At 35.9% G+C, this 23208-nt stretch overlaps 1 protein-coding gene across 3 annotated transcripts in view; it reads left to right on the plus strand.

Moving 5' to 3' along the window:
* The window catches only part of ROCK1 (Rho associated coiled-coil containing protein kinase 1), a 93100-nt gene that overhangs the window by 56669 nt on the left and 13223 nt on the right, over positions 1-23208 (plus strand). For all 3 annotated transcript variants that reach the window (XM_087755302.1, XM_009471233.2, XM_087755311.1), the window contains 12 exons: positions 1938-2044; positions 3515-3665; positions 4579-4739; positions 5620-5804; positions 6483-6552; positions 7987-8081; positions 10010-10175; positions 11805-11898; positions 13375-13463; positions 13793-13981; positions 14511-14676; positions 21735-21805. In XM_087755302.1, the coding sequence (XP_087611428.1) occupies positions 1938-2044; positions 3515-3665; positions 4579-4739; positions 5620-5804; positions 6483-6552; positions 7987-8081; positions 10010-10175; positions 11805-11898; positions 13375-13463; positions 13793-13981; positions 14511-14676; positions 21735-21805 (1544 nt within the window). The remainder of the gene's footprint in view (positions 1-1937; positions 2045-3514; positions 3666-4578; positions 4740-5619; positions 5805-6482; positions 6553-7986; positions 8082-10009; positions 10176-11804; positions 11899-13374; positions 13464-13792; positions 13982-14510; positions 14677-21734; positions 21806-23208) is intronic.

Here is a 23208-nt window from a genome sequence, read left to right on the forward strand (position 1 = left end):
ATACAATGCTAGAGAAGACACAACACTCTTGTCTTACTGCCGTGGTGCACTAGCCAAGTTGTTGTACCCTGCACTTTCTCTTCTTTCATTTGTGGAGAAATCTATTTTGTTGTTAAATTGCATTTATTTTCTTTTATGATGCTTCTACATTACTTTATAAGCAAGATGGAGAGCATAGTGAGGGGTGCAGATGTGGAATCCCTTTTTTCAGAATGCTTGGAATTTTTTTACCGTTTGTACTTCTGATTGTTCGTAGTAGAAACTATTCAGATACATTAGTTTGTGACCGTGCCTGTGCTAATGGATGCTGCCTTTTAACTTGTAATTTTAAACCATCTGTCTGCAGTATTGAAAATTCTATGAGGCACAATCTTTTGTTGAGGACTTTTGGGTGGCTTTGGTTTTGTTTTTTTAAGATAAACTTTGCTAGCACAAAGAAAGAACTATCAAGAATCAAGTTGCCTGTTTACTGTGCTTCAAATATAGTAGATCAATTTAAGTTGAATGATTGTAAAGTTCCTCTGAAATGACTGAGTGTAGTTTGATCCGGTCTGTTGTTAATTGCAAGCAGGGGGTGCAGATGGCATGAGAAGACTATTCTGTCCACTTCAAAATGTGTTTTTGACCACATCCAACTCAGCAGCTTGCAGGAAAAGGATCTTTTTCTGAAGGGTGTAGGGTTAAGGTGCTTTGCTGGTATATACCCAAGTAGCTTTATGTAATTCAAATACTTATACAGCTGTTTTTAAAAGCACATTTAAAATGAATGAGAAAATTATAAGATTTAGGAAGACTTTCTCTTCTTCCATCTCATAGTTTGTTACATATTGCCAGGATGTCTCTTTATACTTAATTTTTAAGTGAAGCGGACTGTACTGTAGACAGATGTATTTGAATTGATAGGTATATCTTTGTATACTGTATTTAAGGTATTAAGTGTAATATAGAGTAATCAAAAATATTTTTAATGTATTTATTTTAAAGGAGCTAATGCAAATTCTTCAGTCTAGAAATATATACTACTACTTCAGCTTATATATATATATAAATATATACACACACGCTACTACTTTGGCATGTGCATATATGTACACACACACACACACTACTACTACTATTACTACAGCTTTGGGGGAGACCTTATTGTGGCTTTTCAACACTTAAAGGGGGCTTATAAGAAAGATGGAGAGAGACTTTTTACCAGGGCCTGTAGTGACAGGACAAGGGGTAACGGTTTTAAGCTGAAAGAGTAGATTTAAATTAGATACAAGGAAGAAATTTTTTACGATGAGGGTGGTGAGACACTGAAAGAGGTTGCCCAGAGAAGTTGTGGTTCCCCCATCATTGGAAGAGTTCAAAGTCAGGCTGGATGGGGAGTGGACTAGATGGTCTTTAAAGGTCCCTTCCAACCCAAACCATTCTGTGATTCTACTTAGTATTTAGTATAAACTTCCAGTGCCACACAGGGTCTTGTGGGTAGGTGCTGTGGGGGACAGGGAATAGCTCCTCTATCCATGGCAGAGCACTTGAGTCACAGTTAGGTGAATATATATTGTATTAGTACCTGTAGATCCATTTGAGACTGACTTTCTGTGTAATGTACCTCCACATATTAGTGGAGTTAACATCAGAAAAAGTGCTTGTTGCATAGCACAGCAGAACTTGGATTAATGGAAGAAATTTTGCACATTAGATATTAGGAGTGATGGAAGGCAGGTACCAAGTTTTGCATGTGGTTGTTTTTTTGTGAGTTGTTACTGATGCCATGCATAAGGAGTGGCTGAAAAGATCTGTTTCCTTTATAATGTACAGCCTTTGTATATCTGAAAACTTTGAAGGTGTAAAGAGTTTAGGGGCCCAGAAATGAATAAATGTTGAAAAGCCTATCGATCTAAGTCGAGTAACTATATTGAATGATATTTCATTTCTTATGGCAGTTCGGATTACAACTTTACAAGAAGAAGTAAAACACATTAAAAACAATCTCGAAAGAGTGGAAGCAGAAAGAAAACAAGCGCAGGATATGCTTAATCATTCAGAAAAGGTACGGTAAAATGATGTTGAGGCTTAATGTTCTTTGCCAGCTTTTGACTATATTTTTGAATAGTATTTATTGATTTTGCTAAGTCCTGTGTGCTTGCTCTAAATCGGTCTTGTGTTAAAATGATTAACTAAATAGTGCTAATTTACAATCTCATCCAGATGGTAAGTCTCACAAGTCCTCAGGTAGTTCTTATTGTAGCTTTGAGCATAAAATTCATGTTTGTTATTCATTGTCACTGATTCAAGGATCCAACTCTTCTGCCAGTAGCAAGTAGTTTTTGTTCTGCCTGCCTAACTTTCGCTGCAGAGACTTGCCTCCTGAAAATCTACGAATTGAACTTTTTAAAAACCTGAAAATTAAATTTCTGCTGCTCTTACTGGATTTTAATTTGGCTGGATCAGTGCCAGACCTTTTGATCAACTTTGGAGCTGAACCGTTTCAATTTTTTTCCTTCCCTCCCTTCCCTCCCTTCCCTCCCTTCCCTCCCTTCCCTCCCTTCCCTCCCTTCCCTCCCTTCCCTCCCTTCCCTCCCTTCCCTCCCTTCCCTCCCTTCCCTCCCTTCCCTCCCTTCCCTCCCTTCCCTCCCTTCCCTCCCTTCCCTCCCTTCCCTCCCTTCCCTCCCTTCCCTCCCTTCCCTCCCTTCCCTCCCTTCCCTCCCTTCCCTCCCTTCCCTCCCTTCCCTCCCTTCCCTCCCTTCCCTCCCTTCCCTCCCTTCCCTCCCTTCCCTCCCTTCCCTCCCTTCCCTCCCTTCCCTCCCTTCCCTCCCTTCCCTCCCTTCCCTCCCTCCTTCCGAATGGTAGCAGCATGTTCCCCTAACATCTCCGATCCCCGCCCCAAGATGGAGAAACAAGTAAAGAAGCGTAAAAGGAAATCCTCCACCCTTTTTCCAGATAGGCTGTGTAGTTAGGTCTGTATTTTGAGGTCAGGTAAAGACTTGCTGTGTGATGTGGTTTATCCAAATAAACCGGAGAGATATGACTACCTATGAGGGAGGGTGCAAGCAGTTACCGTTCTTATTTGGTGTTATGTGAAGCAGTGATCCAAAGGCAAATCCCTGTCTCTCAAAGCTCATCTCCAGTGCTTGTTTCATGAGTTACTGTTAATGGCTGGCAATCCCAACAATGAAGTAACAGAATTGCATCCAGGTAACAATAATTCAAATTCCTCTGTGCTCAACTGTTGTCGGTGGTTTAGTTGTGTGTTTCCAATTTAGGAATTGGAATTATTCAAAATGACAAGTTTCCATTATCTTACGAATTTATAGACTATTTAAAAAGGTTAATGAAGTTTCCTCCAGAGCACTGAGTATGGTTTTTGTCTGTTACCATTCTTTATTAAGCATGGAAAATAACGTTGATAATTTCTTCATAACAAAAAGTTAACACTAAAAAAGGGAAGAAAGGAAATGCGATACCCTCGGATATTACAGAAATATTATCGAAATCTGGTAACTTTTTTTCTTATCTTTAGGAAAAGAATAATTTAGAGATAGATTTGAACTACAAACTCAAATCATTACAAGACCGGTTAGAACAGGAAGTAAATGAACACAAAGTGACTAAAGCTCGGTTAACTGACAAACATCAGTCAATAGAGGAGGCAAGATCAGTTGCAATGTGTGGTAAGTGTTTCTTGCAAGTTTCGGGTAAATACATAATAAAAGGTATTTTGATTATGGTATCTTAAAACACATTGTCTTATAATGTAGTACACTTACACAAGTGTTTAATCCCTTGTATAATAAAATGAGTATCAAAATCCTAAAACATACATAATGAAAACTACACGTTTTAAATTATTTTCTCTGACATGGTACTTGTACCATAAAAGTTGCATTGTTTCTTAATGTTTTAAATATCTTACTGCATTTGCAATTCAAAGCCTTCCTTGGCTTCTAAAATGCTGTTTAATCTTGAAATTCTGGCTAATGCTAAACGGAATTGAAAGAATGCATTACCAAGACAGATGTCTTGGAGCATTCATTCCTGTGTAACTGCAGTAAAAGTATCGGTGTTGTATTAGGCTTGTCTGAAGTGGTGAAGTTTCTTTTATAGATACATATCCATGAATCAAAGATGCGGCTTGGTATCTTAATTGAATCCATCAGATTTTCCTTGTGAAGATCATCGGTATCTGCATGTGTAGTTTGTAACTTTTCAGAAAGCTAACACAAATGGTAGCATTTCTTTTTTTTTTTCCCTCTACTATCCATTCATGGAAGTGAAACTTTGCCTTTATTTCATAATGATTACTTCAAGAATCTGCGTTTTTTATTTCTTTCACTATTTATCTTTCGGTTGTCATGATAATGTTCCAGTGCTTTGAATGCAAATCGGAATTATATTTCTTTTTTAGTGTTTCTTGTAATAATGTCAGGAAGTTTTTACTCAGTAATCAGTCCTTATCTAACAGCAGAAGAGCTTAAATAGCTGAACAAAAGGGTCTGAAAAATATTGGGATATTTAAGACTGTGTTTACAAAAGCATTCTTGCAGATGCTACATGTTGGTTTTTTCTTTCCTTAATCTTGTTTAGAAATGGAAAAAAAAGTAAAGGAAGAAAGGGCAGCAAGAGAAAAGGCAGAAAATCGAATAGTACAAGCTGAAAAACAGTGTTCCATGCTGGACTTTGACCTGAAGCAATCTCAGCAGAAACTGGAACACCTTCTTGAGCAAAAGGAAAGACTGGAAGATGAAGTAAGTAAAATGTTCATCATTATCAATTTTCTATATAAATAAGAAATAATAGTTGCATTGAGAAGTAGAAAATTAAATTCACTTACTTACACTGAATTCCTTGTATAATACACCTCTCAATAGAACTGAAGACAGCTGTTGGCCTAAATAGTGTTAGGTAATTTCCGCTTGTTTCTTAACTCTTGGATGCCTTACATGTTTGAGCACTTAATATAATGCAAATTTTTGTGTTTCCTTTTCTTTTTTAAAAGGAAAAACTTGCTTGTGAATTTGACTGTGTTGTCAGATTGGTTTGGGTGGTTTGCAGTTCTGAGTTTGCATTCTCCAGAAAAGCATTTGTTCAAGGAAACGCAATTAGAATACTGAGTGTGAAAACTAGGTGCGAAGAATAATAGTTTCATCCTTACTTTTTTGTTACAGGACACTGGGAATGAAGGTTATAACACGTTTCTTAGGGGTCACGACTTGTGTAAATTAGTCTTTATATAGCTGGTAGGCTGCAGTTTTTTCTAGGGTGGCAAGTTTTTAAGATCTGAAATCCACAGAGAGGTTTGCAGGATCTTTCAGCAGACAATCTGGGTTTCTTCCATTGTTACCTTTAAGATAAGATAAAACACATTTGGGACTTTGAAATAAGCTAAGTATGGGGAAGCTTTGTCATCATGCAGTGTCATATCAGTACATTCTGTAAGGGCAGCAGCTTTCTCTAAGATTATCGCACTGAAGCGTTTGGAGATTTAGGAATATTTCTACGTATTGTACAATGTGTAGCATCTAGGCAATGGTGTTTGACATAAAGTAATCCATATATGAAAGACTTCCAACCACATGCAATTGGCTATTCAGCAAATGCTCCTAAATTTAAATATTTCTCATTTAGGTAAAGAATCTAACACTTCAGCTAGAGCAAGAGACGAATAAGCGAATAATGGCACAGAATGAATTAAAGGCGCAAGCTTTTGAAGCAGATAACTTGAAGGGTTCCGAGAAGCAGCTGAAACAGGAAATCAATACGTTGTTGGAAGCAAAGAGATTACTGGAATTCGAGTTGGCTCAGCTTGCTAAGTAAGTAAAAATCTGAAGTAAAATGGAAAAAGTTACTTAATTATACATGTACTATTTTGCCTGTTCCTATTAGTGAAAAAAGTTCTCTGGTGCGTAGGCATTTTTCCTAAACTAAAAGAATATTTTTAGCTGCATGTTATGATTTCTGCATGTAGCCTTCAGTGTTGGAATTTTTGTTATGAGCTACGATGCAGAACAATTCTTGGCTCATCATTCTATGTCAAGGCCTATATATATGCTAATTTTATTTGAGTGACTTCTGTGTGGATTGACTGTGGTACTACCTATTAAATCATATGGGACTTTTAGTTTTACTACATGGGTAGCCAATAGCTTTTTTTCCCCTTTAACTACCTGATTCTTTTTCTTAACATTTCTTAAGCTGACTGAAGACATATTTCATTAGTTAGGCTTCTATCGTGTCTTCCTTCAGCTGACTTAACATTTCTCCATTTAGAGTACTTCTTGTCTACTAAATTACAAACTGAAATGATCATCAGGGTAGGATAAGGAATGTAATTAAATCAGAATTTTAGGATACAGCAAACTGTTGGTCTTTGTGAAACAGTATGTGTGCAAATGTGAGATCTTCGTAGGATGCTGTTCTGGTTAGAAATAGTCTTTGTCATTTGTTAGCAGCTGACTTTTCACATGTTTTCCTTTTTTATTCCTTCAAAGACAGTACAGAGGAAATGAAGGTCAAATGCGTGAGCTTCAGGATCAGCTTGAAGCTGAGCAGTATTTTTCGGTAAGACTTGCAAAGAATTTTGAGTGCTACGTTTTGACATGAAATCATTGAACAGTGAATAGTTTGACATACTAAAATTTTTTAAATGTAAATAACAAGCTGGCATAAATCAGCAATTCACAAAATCCCACTTGAAATACAAATAATGAACAGAAAATTAGAGAACATTAGATAGTCTATCTAATATGTGGCTTTGTAGTTGTTTGTCAAATCTTATGTATTACATTGAGTAACTCTTATCTGAATTATTCATCAGAGTAGTTCCTATCTTGAGGTTGGAAAAGAGATATTTTTCTGACATAATTGCAAACTTTGTAGAGAGTTCAAAATCTCCATACTTACTGGAAGATATTCCATGCTATGATCTACCGTAAGTATATTTAAGAACCATAGATCCAGTAGCATTCTGTACATATTCCTCATCCTTCTAAAAAGATACCCTCTCTGCACCTGAGTCCTTGAAGAGCCTTATTTGGTACTCCAGGTAGCCAAAATGTGTATGTCATAGATTTAGTTTGATCTGTTTCATTTCTGTGAAAAGAAACAATAGCATGAGATGCTCTATAATGCCTGAACTTCAAATACATTTGTGAATGTGGAAAGTTTCATTTCACTTTGGGAAGTACTTTTTAAATTCGGTTCTTCCTTGGAGGGGCAATAAAAATTTTTGTGTTTACTAAACTGCATATGATTGTAATTTCATTATTTGTTACGGATTTTTGTGCATTTCTCCATAACATACTGCTAATAAGAAGAGCCAGAGTATTGTGTTTCATTCTCAGTTTTCTCTTCTTTTACTAGCATGTAGTTTAAATGAGACATTTGTAATTCAGTCTGAATATTTAGCAAAAGTACTTTACTGTAGAAGATCAAATTTTAACTTTCAGAATTACTGGTGGTGTTAATAGCAATATAGTAATTAAGAACAGAAGTCATTCACATAAATCAGACCTCTGTTGAATCAGTTAAGATGAAGTCAGTCTGCACACAAAAACTTCCAGTCTAAGAGAAAAGATACATGGATGCAAACAATACAACAGGTGGAAGCATAGGACAGTATTAGGCTTGTTTGACTAACAAACACTTTGAGATGGTGATGCTACAAGAGGACCCAGTTTTGTCCTGTTGTCTCCAAGAGACCTGCTCAGCTGTGTCCTAGTGCCTTCCTTCCCTTTTGTCAGCAGGTACGTTTGTACAACTATGTAGGAAACTAGACTAGAAAATTGAAAACTAACCTGGTCACATCAGTTTCCTGCACTGAAAAGGGAAACTTGAAAGAAGCATCTTGGACAGGCAGGAAGGAGGAAATTCCATTAAAGACAGTATTGGCATGTGTTGGGGTTTGACAGATTCAAACCAACCAGTACCAAAACAATGAAGAATTTCACTATGGAATTTGAATAATGGTTCTTTTTTTTATGCTTTCTTTTACAGACACTTTACAAAACTCAGGTTAAGGAACTGAAAGAGGAAATTGATGAAAAGAATAAAGAAACTCAAAGAAAAACGCAGGAATTGCAAAACGAAAAGTATGCCTATTGTGTTTCTCAAATAGACATAAGTTTTTCTACATAGTATGGTCTCACTCATGAAGATTTTGAATCAGATTTAAAATGTTTAACTCCTTCAGAAAAAGACAGGTCTCAAAAGTGTTCCATAACACCTTGTAAGATGGCAAATACATAGGATGTTACCTATGCTGACTCACAAAGCCAAATATGGTTATTCATATTTGCTTTGGACTCTGTTTGTAATGTCTGGAAGAAGAATGATGACTTCTGCGAATTGAAGAAGCAGCAAAATTTTGGAAAAAAACAAAAAAACAAAACAAAAAAAAAACAACAAACCAACATTACAATTTGTGGTAATCATCTTGCTTGTGTAACAGCTTTTTTAATTTGATTATATTATCCTGATAATTACTTGGTATATTTTTATAGGCAATAAAATAATTTGACAAAAAGATCATAAAAATACTTTGAATTCTAAGGTTAGTATACTTCTGATTACAGCAAAACCAGTCAATCCAACAGCCATTAACTGTGATGTATTTTCTAAATTAGCAAATAAGGAAAGAAGTTTTTTAAGCTTCTTTTTCCAATTTATTAGTTTATTTAATATATATTTATTCTGAAGAAGGAGACTGTAGCCTTGTGCATGAAGCAGAGTTTCTCTCTTCTAAAGTCTGAGTCTCTTGTTCTACTTGAGCATCAGCATTGTAAAACAATCTAAATGGAGGAGGTTATGTACAGTCTTCATGATGTGTTTCGGTGGGCTAAGAAAGGGAGAAAGAAAAGATTTTGGACTAATGAATATGTTGTAGAAGGAAAATGCCTGTCTATGCAAAGTTGTTCAGGAGTAGTGTCCAACTTAAAAAGAAAAAAGGGAGGAGGGGGAGGGGAAGGAAGGAGAGACTTCGTTTAGTCCTCTTGTGGTTTTTTTGTCTTTCTCTTTTCTTACTTATTTTTATAGCTTCCTTTTACTCTGTTCCCTCACGGCTCTGCACAATCTTGTGTTGATCATAAACATTTTTCACCTGTATACAGTTATGGGAATTGTGACAAACTGAGTATACTTCAACAGTTACCTTTTCACAGTAGAGGCCCGTATCTACTACAGGTGTATCAAATCAGTGGACTCCATAGCAATACGTATTTCATTGCATAAATCTCTTTTTATTTTGCAGTGCAGGGAGGGCATCTGTCATGATCCCATACTGCAGTAATGTCTTGCCACTTCTATCTCAGCATGCCATGGGCTCTGTCACACGTTGCTGGGTACATCTGGCTCGCGGGTGCTAGACTGGCTGCTGTGCTTTATGTGGGTTTCTTTGCAGGCAGATATATAGGAGCTCTGCCTGTAATCCAAGCAAGAGCAAGAAAGTTTGGGTTGTATGCTGAACTAATTAGAAGTTGTGTATACGTTAATGAGATACTGTACCTGAGTTACTGCCCGCTACCTCTCAAGCTGTAGACAGAATTTGCAAGCCTTTCTGCAAAAGGTTGCATAGGCATAGAACCACTGTGTGTTTTCAGAAACTTTATGCAATTTTCCTTATTATTCAAAGAATCGGGAGCACACATGTTCATGAGCAGTAATCTTGTGTGAAAAAGTAGCTAATACTGATAGGGTTAAGTATCTTTTGATGGACCACACTGTACATGCAATTTAATTTTATATTTTAGTCCTCAAAGGCAGGAGAATTTGATACCTGGTTTCCAAAGGGTTGCTGTTTCATGGATGAGTGAAATTTTAATTGAATTATAGTAAGCTTGCTGCTGTGGCTTGTGTGGACCATCAAAAGATGCAAGTGTACAGAGTGTGGTTTTGTAAATCTTGTTTTTCTTAAACTAAGATAATGACAATTAGCTGAATGGTATAATTAGGGTTTGTTAGTCTTCCTGAAAATTTGGAATGTTTTGCATAGGAGAACAAAATCTTAATGTTCTTTTTACAGAGAAACGCTCACTACCCAGTTGGATTTAGCTGAAACCAAAGCTGAGTCAGAACGGTTGGCACGAGCACTCCTTGAAGAACAGTATTTTGAACTGAGCCAGGAAAGCAAAAAAGCAGCATCAAGACACAGGCAAGAAATGACTGATAAGGACAGCATCATAAGAAGGGTAAATTATTCCACTGTAATTAATACCTATATATATCCTCCAGCTGGAAACAGAAATTTATCTTTTTATTTTAACTTAGAAAGTCTTGTTGTGGTCATAAGTGATAATTGTTTAAGTATCTGAGTTTTGGACTCAGTTGGAACCTTAAATACTTAAATCCCATCATGTGAACTCCCAAAGAAACATATACTTGATGAATCTGAGGTGAAGTCAGATTGAAAATCCAGAAAATGTCTATAATTCAGTTATTAAGCCTTTCGTAATTACTTCTTGTCATTGTCCAATGTATTTTTAAAATCTTGTAAATTTGTGGAGCTGTGTATTAGAGACTCTTATTGCAAAATTACGTAGTCTTTTAAAAAAAAAAACCTTGGAAGTCTTGAGTTTCTTCCTGCTGGTAAACTATTTAAAACAAACAACCCAACCCCCAAACTGTAATTTTTGAAGATACTTTATGGTGTAGCTCTTGAGTATTAGTATCAGGTTGATGAATGTCTTAACTGAGGAGTTTCAAATAGCAAGCCATATATAGCATAGTTATTTTATCATTATTGTTTTTCCCATTTAGCATCAGCTATGCAGATTTTCTTAAGAATCCTGGGGGTGTAAAACTTCAGTAAAACTCTAGGTATAACTGAACTTGGATCAATTGCTCAAAGCTTTCTGTTAACGCTACCAACCATGGATATTGCATCTCTGTGTAAAGATAGCGGAAGTAGTGTTTGTTACACGTTTTCTTTTATAAGCTTGAAATCTCCAGAATGTCACCATTTCTTAAGAAGCATTTAGAAGACTGTCTGTCTATGGCATCAAATGAATACCTTCTTGCCAATATGTTTGTTGGCTTCAAATATTCTGATAATTTTGTCAGACAGCTCGATACACAATCATTTCTATAGGCTTCAAACAAAACCTTTTTTTCAGAAATGCAATTATGTCTGGTCTTTAATATGTATTTGTTAACTGGTTAGCAAAGTGACCCTGACTGTGTCTTCTGGTAGCTAACATACTCAAAGTGTAATGGTTTTCCTTTCCATTTTTCTTTGCAAACTTATGTACGTATTTACCTATGTATGCTTTTACTTAGACCAAAGTTAGTTTTATTTTTATGCTGATTTATACCTGGTTTTCATGATACATGACAATTATTTAGCAACAGATGCCATGAATCTACTCTAGCCTCGACTGTTGGAGTTGTATCATCTATCAGTTGCTTTTCTGTCTGGATTCAGGGGATTAGGCCTCTAGGTACTACTTCTTCTAAAGTACCACAAATTAATTGAAAATTGCCACATTCAGTAACTGACAATCTGATTTTGCTTAAGTTAGTGTTAATTATATACTACAGTGTTGTCAGTTCTGCAAAGATAATTTAAAAAAAGAAAGTTCTTTCTGGGACAGGTGTATTTTGAGCCTTCTGGTAAATCAAGACAGTGTAGAAGAAAAGTATCATTTCTAAAAAAAAATTAGGTTTGAAAAGTAAACAGATCATTTTTGAATATAATCTGAGGAAGGCATTCCAAGTAAATGGCTGTTATAGATTTAAGGGTATTTAAAATAATAGTATTATAAATATTTTTAGAATTTATGGCATGTTCTTTATTTTAAAATGTGTTTGTTTTCATTTAGCTGGAAGAAACTAATAACACATTAACCAAAGATGTTGATTTAATAACAAAGGAAAATTCAGAGATCAGTGAAAAAATTAAGAAACAGGAGGAAGGTATGTCATGTTTGGAGTTTTAATTCATCTGTTATGAAGCAGAATTGAATCTGAAGCATATGTGGCAAAATGGAAATGGGAAATGGGAGAAGACTGCTGTTTATCTTCCCTATTATTTTGGGCTTGATGAAAAATAATATAAGTCATTGTTTTCATCTTGAAAATACATCTTCCATGTAAATTGCCACTCTTTCTACTGTATTGCTTCTATTTCCATGCACTGCCTTTATTTGGTGAAATTGATTAAAACCTCAGCTGTAGCAGCTAGGAAAAAGGGAGTCTCTGCTCACAGTCCATCCTCACTCTTTAAAACAAGTTAGCACTGAGTTCCTGTAAGCGTAGTCAGGAATGCCTGTCCAGTACAGCTCATCCAAATGTTGCCTGTCTAACCCCCTTCTGCCAGCCAGGCCCTTGTGTCCATGGAAGTTATTAGGGAAAGGTATTTTACTCATTTCATATTGCACACTATTTATTTATTAAAGTTTTTGTTTCTATCTCCAGTATTTACAGTAAAGCAGTATCAGTATTTCAACTTAGATTCAGAATCTAAATTGTGATCTCATGCATATGAGTGGATTGGCATTCTATTGACATGCATTCTGACTATATAGAAGTTACTTTATTATTCAGTTTACTCCCATGCACTTGCATTTGAGCAGGCATTATAAAATTGGAACGCATGCTTTAATATCTGTTGACTATGAGAGCAAAGGCCTTATCGGTTGTGTTGCGAGTGTTGTTGCAAACACTATGTAGGCAGGAAGGCATACAAAAATATTTTCCCTTAGTTCTGCATTTCTGTAATAGCAGGGATTGGGTGAGCAAGCAGTTTTCAGTATTTTTTGTTTATGGAGTTTGTTACTTTTAAGTACTTGAAAAATGTTCTTTAACTGTTTGTAGTTTTGGTGGAGAAATCCGTATCAGTGAAATGCATACTTGTAGAAACTTTGAGAACAAATCAGCAGACTGGAGATGTGATAGAAAGATTGATAGAATTCTATAATTGGTGTGTGAGAGGGGTGGGGGGAATGTAACAGAATCATTCTTCATTTAAAGAAAGCCTTTTTCCCTGTGTTCTCTTTATGCCTGATTTGAGAATCTGTACTGAATGTGAGTCCAGTCATATCGGTCTTAACTCTGTGTGGGTACTGACTTAATAATTTTTGGTGCTGCAGAAACGCTTTTGGTAGTGCAAACACAAAGGAAGTGGGGCAACAAACTTAGTCATCCCCAGGAAACAAAAATAGATACGTTGGTTTTAGTATTTCATCTTGGTGCCTTTCTGATACAGCCTTCTGGTAATTTGATATCCTTACAGTAGCATTAAACTTGTAACCTTTATCGTTGCAAACTATTTTGCTCATTAAGTGACACAACGGGAAGATGGAGGAAAAAAAATTATGTAATTGTAGAAGTGATTAAGCTTAGAAATATTTACCTTCTAAAATATCTCAAAGTTGGATATTATTTTAACAGAATACAAAATGAAAAAAGAGGAGGAAATCAATAATATTAGAATGCATTATGAGAAGAGCCTTAACACTGAAAGAACTCTGAAGACACAGGTATAACTTTTTATGCAATTTAATAACAATGATTACTTTGCAGATCGGATATATTTTCAGTTTATGGTTTTATGTGCAGCTAACTCTTAGTTCCTTTGAGATTAAGTTTATATTAACCATGATGTATAATATGCATTGTTGATATTTACAGCTGAAAGAGTAAGTTTTGATGCTGTGTACTTTTCAGTATTACTTCTATCGTTAGTAAGGGCCATTTACACAGGTGAAGATTTTTTGATTGAATCCTCTAACTAGAGGAACTTAGAAGTTTTGTATGAAACATGCTTGCATATATAATTTTTCTTACTGGTTTTCCTTTTTCTTAACAGGCTGTCAACAAACTGGCTGAGATAATGAATCGGAAAGATTTTAAAATAGACAGAAAGAAAGCTAACATGCAAGATTTGAGGAAGAAAGAGAAGGAAAACCGAAAGCTCCAATTAGAGCTTAATCAAGAAAAAGAGAAATTCAATCAGATGGTAGTGAAATACCAAAAGGAGGTCAATGAAATGCAAGCGGTAAAATAATCTTAATTTTTTTTGTCACATGGTGGAATTTTCTCCTCAGGAAAAATGTGTAGCTCTTAGTCTACTTGAAAAAATAACTAGTTCTGTTTCAGATGTTCTAGGCTACAGAATTTTAGTGAGGCAGAGAACTTGACAAGTATGCAGCTGTGCTTGTTCTCATTCATTTCCTCTTTCTAAATTCTAAACTGTGAAAGTTACTGATATATTATGAAGACTAAAAAACTGAATACTGTGTAGAATACTATTTATGCAGTTTATTTCACTGGTAAGTGGTATCCTTTTCAAAACAAATGGTAATTTAATAGATTAATCAAACTGTTTTGTACTTGAATGCATTGCTGGATCTTTGATATTTAACTTTTTTCCCAGGCTGAATGAACATTTCTACTATAATAACTTATGCTAATGCTATCAAAAGTATCTAGAGATATTGAAAAAATAGTAATAAGTTTTGTTTTCAGAATACTTTGTTGCCATATTTTTGGTATCACAATAACTCTGCATGTGTATATAAATACAGCAACTAGCAGAAGAATCTACATACAGGAATGAGCTCCAGATGCAGCTGGATAGTAAAGAGAGTGACATAGAACAACTACGAAGGAAAATTTTGGACCTCCAGCAGGGAATGGATTCTACCAGTGTTGCTAGTCTCCAGCCAGATGAAATAGATGGAAATCTTTCAGGTAAGAGAAAAGCATATTTGAACTACTTGATTTTGTGCATACAAATAGTTTTGGAAAGTCTTGTTTCAAACAAGTTACTACCTTTTAAGATCTTCTGGCTGTCTCTTTCTATATCACATCTCCACTTCCTTTTTTTTTTTTTTTTTTTTTTTTAGTTTTTATTTCATAGCTTAACTGCTTATATTTAAGTCTTAATTTCTTCTCACGTCACTCCTCCTACTGTATGGCTTGGCATTAGCATAATTTTTATCCACTTTTGTGGAAAGAGTATCTTTACATCTGCTGCTGTTTGAATATAGTGAAAACAATGTGCAGTGTCCAGTGAATAGAATACAGGGCCAGCACTTCCACAACACCATGATTGTATTTTATATCTTGAATGCAAAATTGCCTTGATCTTGTCTGTTCTTACTCACAGTCATGTAGCACCTTTGTGACGAGTGGCAATAATTGCTGATGTGAAAAACAATTGTAGGAATTCCCATAATGCATTTATGGTTGTATGGTACTCTGATTTAGCAGATTAAAATAAGAACAAATAATACAGTGTAGTTAGCCATTAACATGTAGTGTCAGTTCCAGGCACTGTATTTTGAGACCCACTGTTGAGACACTGGTTAGTGATTCCGCACGCGCCCCCCCCCCCATGTTTGGAAACTGTAATGAGTTAGTACTTTCATGTGATCCATTTCTGTATCTCTAGATACAGGAAAAAAACATTTAGTGGTAATAAGCTGTGCTTAACAATTTCCGTATTTTGGTGCTAGGTTTATTTTTTTTGTATAGTTAAGTAATTTTTATAATTCATCATGAAATTATTAATAAATGCTTGTCTTACAGATTTACAGTCTGATTTTTTATTGTAGAAAAATATATTCAAACATACGAAAACAGAATACTATTTTGGGTATTTTAAGACCTCAGTGGATGAGTAATAAGATAAAAGTAAACAGGATCATTTTAGGTGTCTCTTTTCCTCTTAATGCACTTCGTGCTCCTCAGATTGCCACATTCTAGAGTTTTCTTATAGTGAATGAAATTTCAGGTAGGTTATGAGACTTAGTATATGTTTTTATGTAGTTATTCCTTTCTGTGTGTATTTTTGCAGCCTGTCTTCACCTAGTATATTTTTAGATTCTCATTTTTGGTTAATATTTAAATGAATTCTGTTATAGAATGGATTTTAATTTAGATAATGATACAGTGTTTTCTTCACAACTTCCATTCTGTCCAAGAAGCCTTTTGCACTGTGATCTGTAAAACCCTCAAGCAATTGCCATCTTGTAAAGTAAATGTCTATTTTACTTCTTTTGAAAACATCTTCTGGGCCAGACTTCCATCAAAACTCAGTATTGGGAATTCTTAGAGCTATTAGATTGGTGAAGGAAGTTTTGTGGTTTTTTGGGTTTTTTTTCTTAGCTGTCACCTGCTAGGAACTCCCTCTGGTATTTCTGAACTATCAGTACTTCTCAGGCTTTTTTTCTCTTAGATACTAATTCTCAGTGTATTCCATTTAATTGGGGTAAAAAAGAAATCAGAGGGGTTTTACTTATTAAAGTGTTTTTTTTTTTTTTTCTCCCCTCAAATTACTATTTGGAATCAAGCCTTATGTTTGATAGGTGTCTGCTAAATGAAGAACACTGTAGTCTGTAATTTTTTATTGAAAATTTCTGAACTCCTGTAAATTGAGAGCCTAAATTTTTCTACAAGAAAACAGACTAGATTTATTCTACATAAAAGGGTAGTTTTGAACTTCCTCACTTTCCTTCTCAGCCATTTTCAGCATAATGGCTGTTGTGTATTACACTGGAAACACCCAATGCCTCCATGTGGGCATAGTCATCTTTCCTGTTTTCTTTTTAAGGGCAATAGTACGTTAATATGGCCCCGTTGTCTCTTAGATCTTGGAGAGACTGTAGGAGTAAGCTCTTTCTTTTTCTGCTTCATTAAGGTATGTTATTTTCAGTTTTACTCCTGGAGACGTGTGTAGTCAGGCTTCTGGCTGTATGACCTGCCACTTCAGTTTTGGGGCAGAAATTTCAGTATGTGCAAGATCTTTTCAAGTCAGCTGTAACTTTTCCATTGTTAATTAGAACATCACAATTACTGGAAGTTCTTGTGGTCTTCGTCTTCCATACTCATAACCCCTCAAACTATTTTTTTTTTCTACTAGCCTTTAATTTCTCTTGTCGTCTTTTTTGTCCTTTTCTCTACACATGCCTTTGATTTTTCTTTTTTTTTTTTTTTTACTGCAGTTGTGCTGCTGGTGTTACTGTGTCATACAGGGAAGACCTCTAATAATTATTATTAGGACTTCTCTAGATTTAGATCATGCTGCTTTTTTTTTTTTTGAGTGAGTCTCTGAGTTGATCAGGATCTGAATAAGAAGCAATTTAGGTAATGAAAAGAGATGAAGTGACATTACTATAGTCAGATTTCACACATTTGTCGAAGAGCCAAGTAGAGGGCAGAGGAGTGCACTACCATTATAAGGAGGAAAAAAAAAAGCCAGTCTTCAAAGTAGAAATACTCCATGCCACAGAAGGAGGAAATTATCCAGCGCATAGTTATTTTTCTGCAAACCAAGTAATTAGTCTTCAAAACAGAAGGTGGCACACCACAGCAGTTCATTTGCTACTATTTAGTTGTATGAAGTTGTTTGTCTTCAACTGTGTGCTAAGTTCCTGTCACTTCTATAGCCCAAACACAGACATGCATTCAGAGCATCTTGAACAGCTTCTTGTTTAAGAGGTGGATCTGATTAGTAGTCAATAGGATTCTCTAGCTGATCCATCTGTTCTTAAGGCAAAGACATTCCTTAAAAAATATTTAAGGCAAATAAACGGTAGAATTACTAAATAAGTAACGATAGTACAATTTATTCAGTTTCCTGTCACAGTAAAAACATCACCATGGAATGAAAACACAAAATAATGTAAACATATATGAAAGAATGATTCCATGGTCTCAGTTCTGGCGACGGGCAGTCTCTGGTTTAATTGAGAAAAAACTTGGTATGACACGGTGTGATAGTAATGTTGGCGGAATTCCAGAGAGACCCCTGGCTCTCGGGCATTTTCCGCTGTCCTCCTGCATGGCAGAGAGGTTGAGGCTATGGGGTAGTGTCTTGTCTACTCAGGGAGCTTAGGTTACCAGCCACCAGAGAGGCTACAAGAGTAGAATTCATAATTTACAGGAAGAGCATCTCGTAAAATTTTGGGGTCAGAAGGCTTTGCACTCATTGAATAAACTCAAGGTAATACTAAAATGAATTCCTAATACTCAGAAAAGTTTAAGGAAAAATTTTCTGTATTTGGAGGTAGATACAGAGAAATCACATGGTAACACACCTTACAGCTGCATCTTACTTGGAGGTGGTTTCTGTCTGTTGTTGAGATAAATACCCCCCTTAAGTTCTCTTAGCTCCCAGGGCAACTTACGCTGCTCCCAAGGTAGGAGTTGGCTCGTTTAGACAATCCAGGCTGTTCTCAGGCTTTTGCTTCACCAGATGGGAAAGATCATGACTTGGAGGAAGGTCTTCCTTGTATTCTGTTCTAGGCATTTTTTGTAACTCTCACTCCTGGTTATTGATTCAGATAGCAGCTCATGTCTCGGTTGATGTCTCCAATGTTAATAGAGTCCTTGCTGAAACAGCTGAAATATTTGCTTTTTAAGGATGCCTTTGGAATGCCTCTTCCTCCTGGCTGGACTTAGGAAGCCTTAATACTTACATGATTGTAAACAGAATTCTTCTTTTTCAAGACAAAACATAATCAGGAACTTAAGGTTTTTTTTTCCTATTTGTTATAGGGCACTTAACCTGTTTTGAATTAATTCTTTTCATCTGATTGGCAAGATAATTTAAGCAATTGGGCTGTCCTACAAGTTTAACTGCAGCACATGATTTGTAACATACACTGTAAAATATTATGTTTTATAAAAAGATAGGATGGAATAATACATGTGGAGCATTTAAGCCAACAGTTTTTTGGAATATGGGACACAGATACAACTTCCTGAAATACCTGCAAGTAGCCGTCACCTGAATAAGCCTCAAAGCAAGATCCAGCCAGCAATCCTTGGTGAGATCCACATGAAGTTATAGTAAGACAGTCTGAGGAAGGAAGGAATCAAATGGGAAGGGTTGACTGGAAAGAATCAGCAAGGTAGTATCTCCGGGTTTTTTGTTACTATGGAAGAGTCTGAGGAGTAGGAATTCCTGAACATTGGAAAGAGATGGTCTACTGCTCATGAAGGCGCCTGTATTACTTGCTCCAAAACAACAAAAAGTCTCATAAATCAGTACAGTCGTGGTTGTCTTGTGTGATTTTATTGAAGACTCATTGTTAGAACTCACATTTATCATACTGAATCACAATGAATCCTGGCAATATGAATACAAACCGTGAACATGTTCAGAATGCAAATCTGCATTTTAATATATATTTCAGAGATAATTATAAGATCTGTAGCCTTCATGGAATTCTGTCTTCATATTCTATTCAGGTCCAGCTAGCCATCAGATATTTTTGAGGCCTGTCTTGGATTTTCTGGATTGGAAATATGAAGTATCAATTCTGGGATTCTTTCCAAAATACAGGGAAGTTGTTAGGCAATAGTTTTGAGCCTATTTTTAAAGACGGGAATGGAAGTCTTTTTCATAGTCTAGATAGCCCATATTTTCTTAATTACTTAATCAGAACACTCGTAAATATTATTCTTCTGGATCAAATATTTGTGAAATGGCCAGATGAGCATTTGCAGTTGTGCTAGCTAACTCTGTCAAGGGAAATTAAAATGTGCTATAAATATTACTTGAGGCAAACCTTTGTGGCAAGGTTGGAATGAAAGGGCTCATCTACCCTTTCAAGAGTACATTTGGTTCCAGACGAATGTTAGGTTTGTTGAAAAGGAGTACATTCAGAAACTGTTATTTTCAACTGCAAGACATTATTCACAGCTCAGAAATCATCTCTCATGCAAATAGAATTTGCTCACTAAAATAGATTTGTAGTAGACAGAAAAGAATGTCAACCGATTCATTTTTTCATCCACTTTCTACTTCCTTTGAAATTTCTTTCAGAACATGCTGAAATAGAAGTGAACGTAGAAAAACTCCTGCTCACACTGTCCCTATAAGCAGCATAGTATGTGGTGCATCTTTTAAAATTTATCATTATTGGATCTTTCCACATTTTCATATGCCACAGTTTCCACAGATGCGTGCGTACTTCTTTTGAATCACAGTTGTCCATACTATATTCCCTTTCAATCGCAGTCATCCATACTATGTTTATTAGCAGTTAATCACTTTATTTTGCAATGGAGGACTTGAGTTTTAGGATATTTCTAAAATTTCTAGAAATGGAAGAGTCTTCTCTTGATGTAAAAATTAATCACAGTGTTCAAAATAGGGTAAGCATTATCTGTGATGCCTGCAGATGTGAAGGGAATAGGTTTCCTTTTCCAAACTTACTGAATATCAATAATTGGGGAGGGGCGGGGGGGGGGGCAAACCCCCCCCCCCCCCCCCCATTCTTATGGAGATATGAGAGGCAGGGAGATATAAATTTCCTTCATTTTTCCAGGAAGGTTTCTTACTGGAATGAGTTCTGCTAACATGCCTGTCTTCCAATTAGAATTTCAATAGTTCAGTGGTCCCCCAGTATTTTGAAGTTATTCTGTGTGGAGAAATGTTAGGAAATGATCCTATATTTTTAAGCGTAGTCCATTTCTAAATATTGTATGCTGTAAGGCTAATGTGGGAAAGGGTTTTTTTATGCCTAATTTTAATGCCTTGTAGAAGGCTAGGCTGTCAGTCTCAATTTTACGTAACGAAGTCTATGGACAGTGTCTTTTATATATTTGGATATATTTTCAGAGCTTGCTGGGCTACACCTCACAGAGTTATCCCTGAAGGATAAAAGGGACCAGTAGCTCCTTCTTATAGAAATATTCGTGGAGAATGTTTCAGCAAATTTTAACTTAATGTTTTCAAAGTTTTCAGTGCTGCCCGTTAAGTTTATTGTAAAGAATGCATACATTAGCTATCGGCTATATTTCTGTACTCTGACACTTTTTTTACAAATCACATTTTTACGATCATTAAAAAATATTTACAAAATTTTTCTCAATCGTGAAATAGATTTATTTTTATGGAGTGAAATTTTGATTACTTAGTTCTCGTATTTACAAAACTGTGAGACTGTTGACCGTGTCATTTCAGATTAATGGAATCACAATATCTTCTCACTGCTATTACCTGGCGTCATAGTTTAAAAAATACCTATCAAAAACCAGTATCAGTTAGCTGGAGGGGTTTTTAAAATCTATGATTCACATTAGGCAGAATGCTGATTTTCTTGTGATGCTTCTTTGTATCATTGTTAAATTATTTCAGTAGTTTTGTGGTAGGAAACTGTTATTACACTACTCTTTGGAAAACTGTCCACTGAAATTTTGAATAAAACACTTGTCTCTTATTCTTTATATCTAGCTGATTCTTCCTGCATTCCTTATTTATTTATCTCCTATGCTTATCTTCTGTGAGTAATGGGACACCCATGTAGCTTTGCTTGCTCTTGTGCGCTCTCCTTTTTTTGTTTCCTTTGGAAAATATGGATCTGGTTTGTTTTACTTGCTGCATTTTCCTGCTGAGTATTTTCATATAGCCCCTCTGAATGTTAAATTATGTTTATATTGAAAATCTCTTAATCGTCCTCCATTTAAGCTGTAACACATTTTCAAAGCAAAGTCTTTCCTGCCTGGCTCTTTGCAAACTATTTACATACGGTGTTAGATGTTGGCATAAAGGAAAACAGCTTCACTTTATTTTGCAGTAACTGTATCATCAAGTGTTAGCTTGTGATGAAGCATGAAGTAAATGCTTATATCTTCATTTTATTTAGCTGTGCTTTTTATTCTGCTTTGCTGAGTAGGTAATTGCCTATTACTGCATGTAGTACATCTTCCTTTCTAGAAATAGTTTGCTTTTGTGCTATTCTGCTTTATTATAAATACATAAAATTATTTAATATGCATTTTTTTTTTTAAACCAGAATCAAGACTTGAAGGTTGGCTTTCAGTACCAAACAAAGGAAATATAAAGCGGCATGGCTGGAAGAAACAGGTACCAATGTTGGTTTTTTTTTTTTTCTTCCTCAGCTCCCTTGGGAAGTTTTTTAGGCATACAGTGAATTGGTTTTACAGCTCATATTTAAGAAACAATCTAAATAATCAGAGTAATTTAGTGTGTATACATTACTTTATTGAAGAGAAAAAATCCAATAAGAAAATTCAAGTTCGGTAAGAAACCGGTAGTAATAACATTGTGCAAATTTATGACAGGTGGGTGAGGAAATGAGCACCTTGGAACCATTAAAAATCCCATTTCTTCTTGGAGTAAGCTTCTTTATAATCCTGTTACTGAAAAATAAGCTCTTTGTGCAACTTCACAGCAGAGAGTAGGGAATACCACACATGTTCTGAAGGCCGTGGAAAAGTGCATCATACTATAACTTGCCACACATGATTTCCAAGGACCTTTCCGTCTCTCTTACTTCTTAAAAGGTCAGTCTCTCTTGAAAAGAACTGGTTTACTCTCAGAAACTGGACCTCTGTGCTGAAATTCCCACTCTAAACAAAGCAGTATTGTTTTGCCTCTGCAGAGGTGGTGTGTTTGTATTGGGCCTTTAGCTGCTGAAATCCTCCTTTGAAGTACTCGATTTTTCAGTTGGCTAACGTGACCTTCTTTATACAATCGAAGTGTTTAGAGTTCCAGACCTGCCTATTTTTACATCAATGTCAGACCTTCTCAGTGATGTGTCTATAAGTTAAAAGTGCTACCTATTCTAGCTTGCAGAGAGTGAGTGTTAAGCTCTGCCCTATTTCAACTAATGGCTTCTTGGAGTGTTCTCCCAGACCCTCGGATGAGAGGCAATGCGAACAAGTGCCATACTGAAAATGCTTGCTCACCACAGTTTGGAACCTGAGGTTTGCTACAGATATCTCAAGGGCTTTTCAGTTGGTTTCTGGTCTCTTTGCATTTCACTATTAGCAGAACTGCAGGAAATCTACAGGGCAAGGTCAAGGATGTTCTTCGTGCCATATTTGAGTCAAGCACCAATAGTGTTTGGATGTTCTTCAGGTGTCTCACGGAACACACCTATTTGTAAATCTATTCCACAACTCGTTCTGTTTGATAGCTAAGGCTGCTTGACACTCATTGTTCCAGAACTGATTCTCCGGGTTGCTGTCAGACTTCTGGCAGTATCCATGAACGGAAGTGACTGTGCCTAGGCACAAGTCATGTAGCTTTATTCTGCTCTGGATTATCTAAAGTACTACATCATTTTCCTGTCAGAATACCTCCAGCAGTCTTTTCTGGTTGTCTTCTAGAAATGGAGATGATCCTTGCATCCTCTGATGATTAAAATTTTAAACTTCTGATAAATGCAGCTTCTCCAGTGAAAGACTGCATCTGAGCTTCTTTAGGCATGCCCAGTATAGGCATACTTAGTTCCCTCAAGATAT

Source organism: Nipponia nippon, unplaced genomic scaffold (assembly GCF_047370975.1).
Source record: "Nipponia nippon isolate SJK-2023a ecotype South Korea unplaced genomic scaffold, ASM4737097v1 scaffold_1, whole genome shotgun sequence".
NCBI lineage: Eukaryota > Metazoa > Chordata > Aves > Pelecaniformes > Threskiornithidae > Nipponia > Nipponia nippon.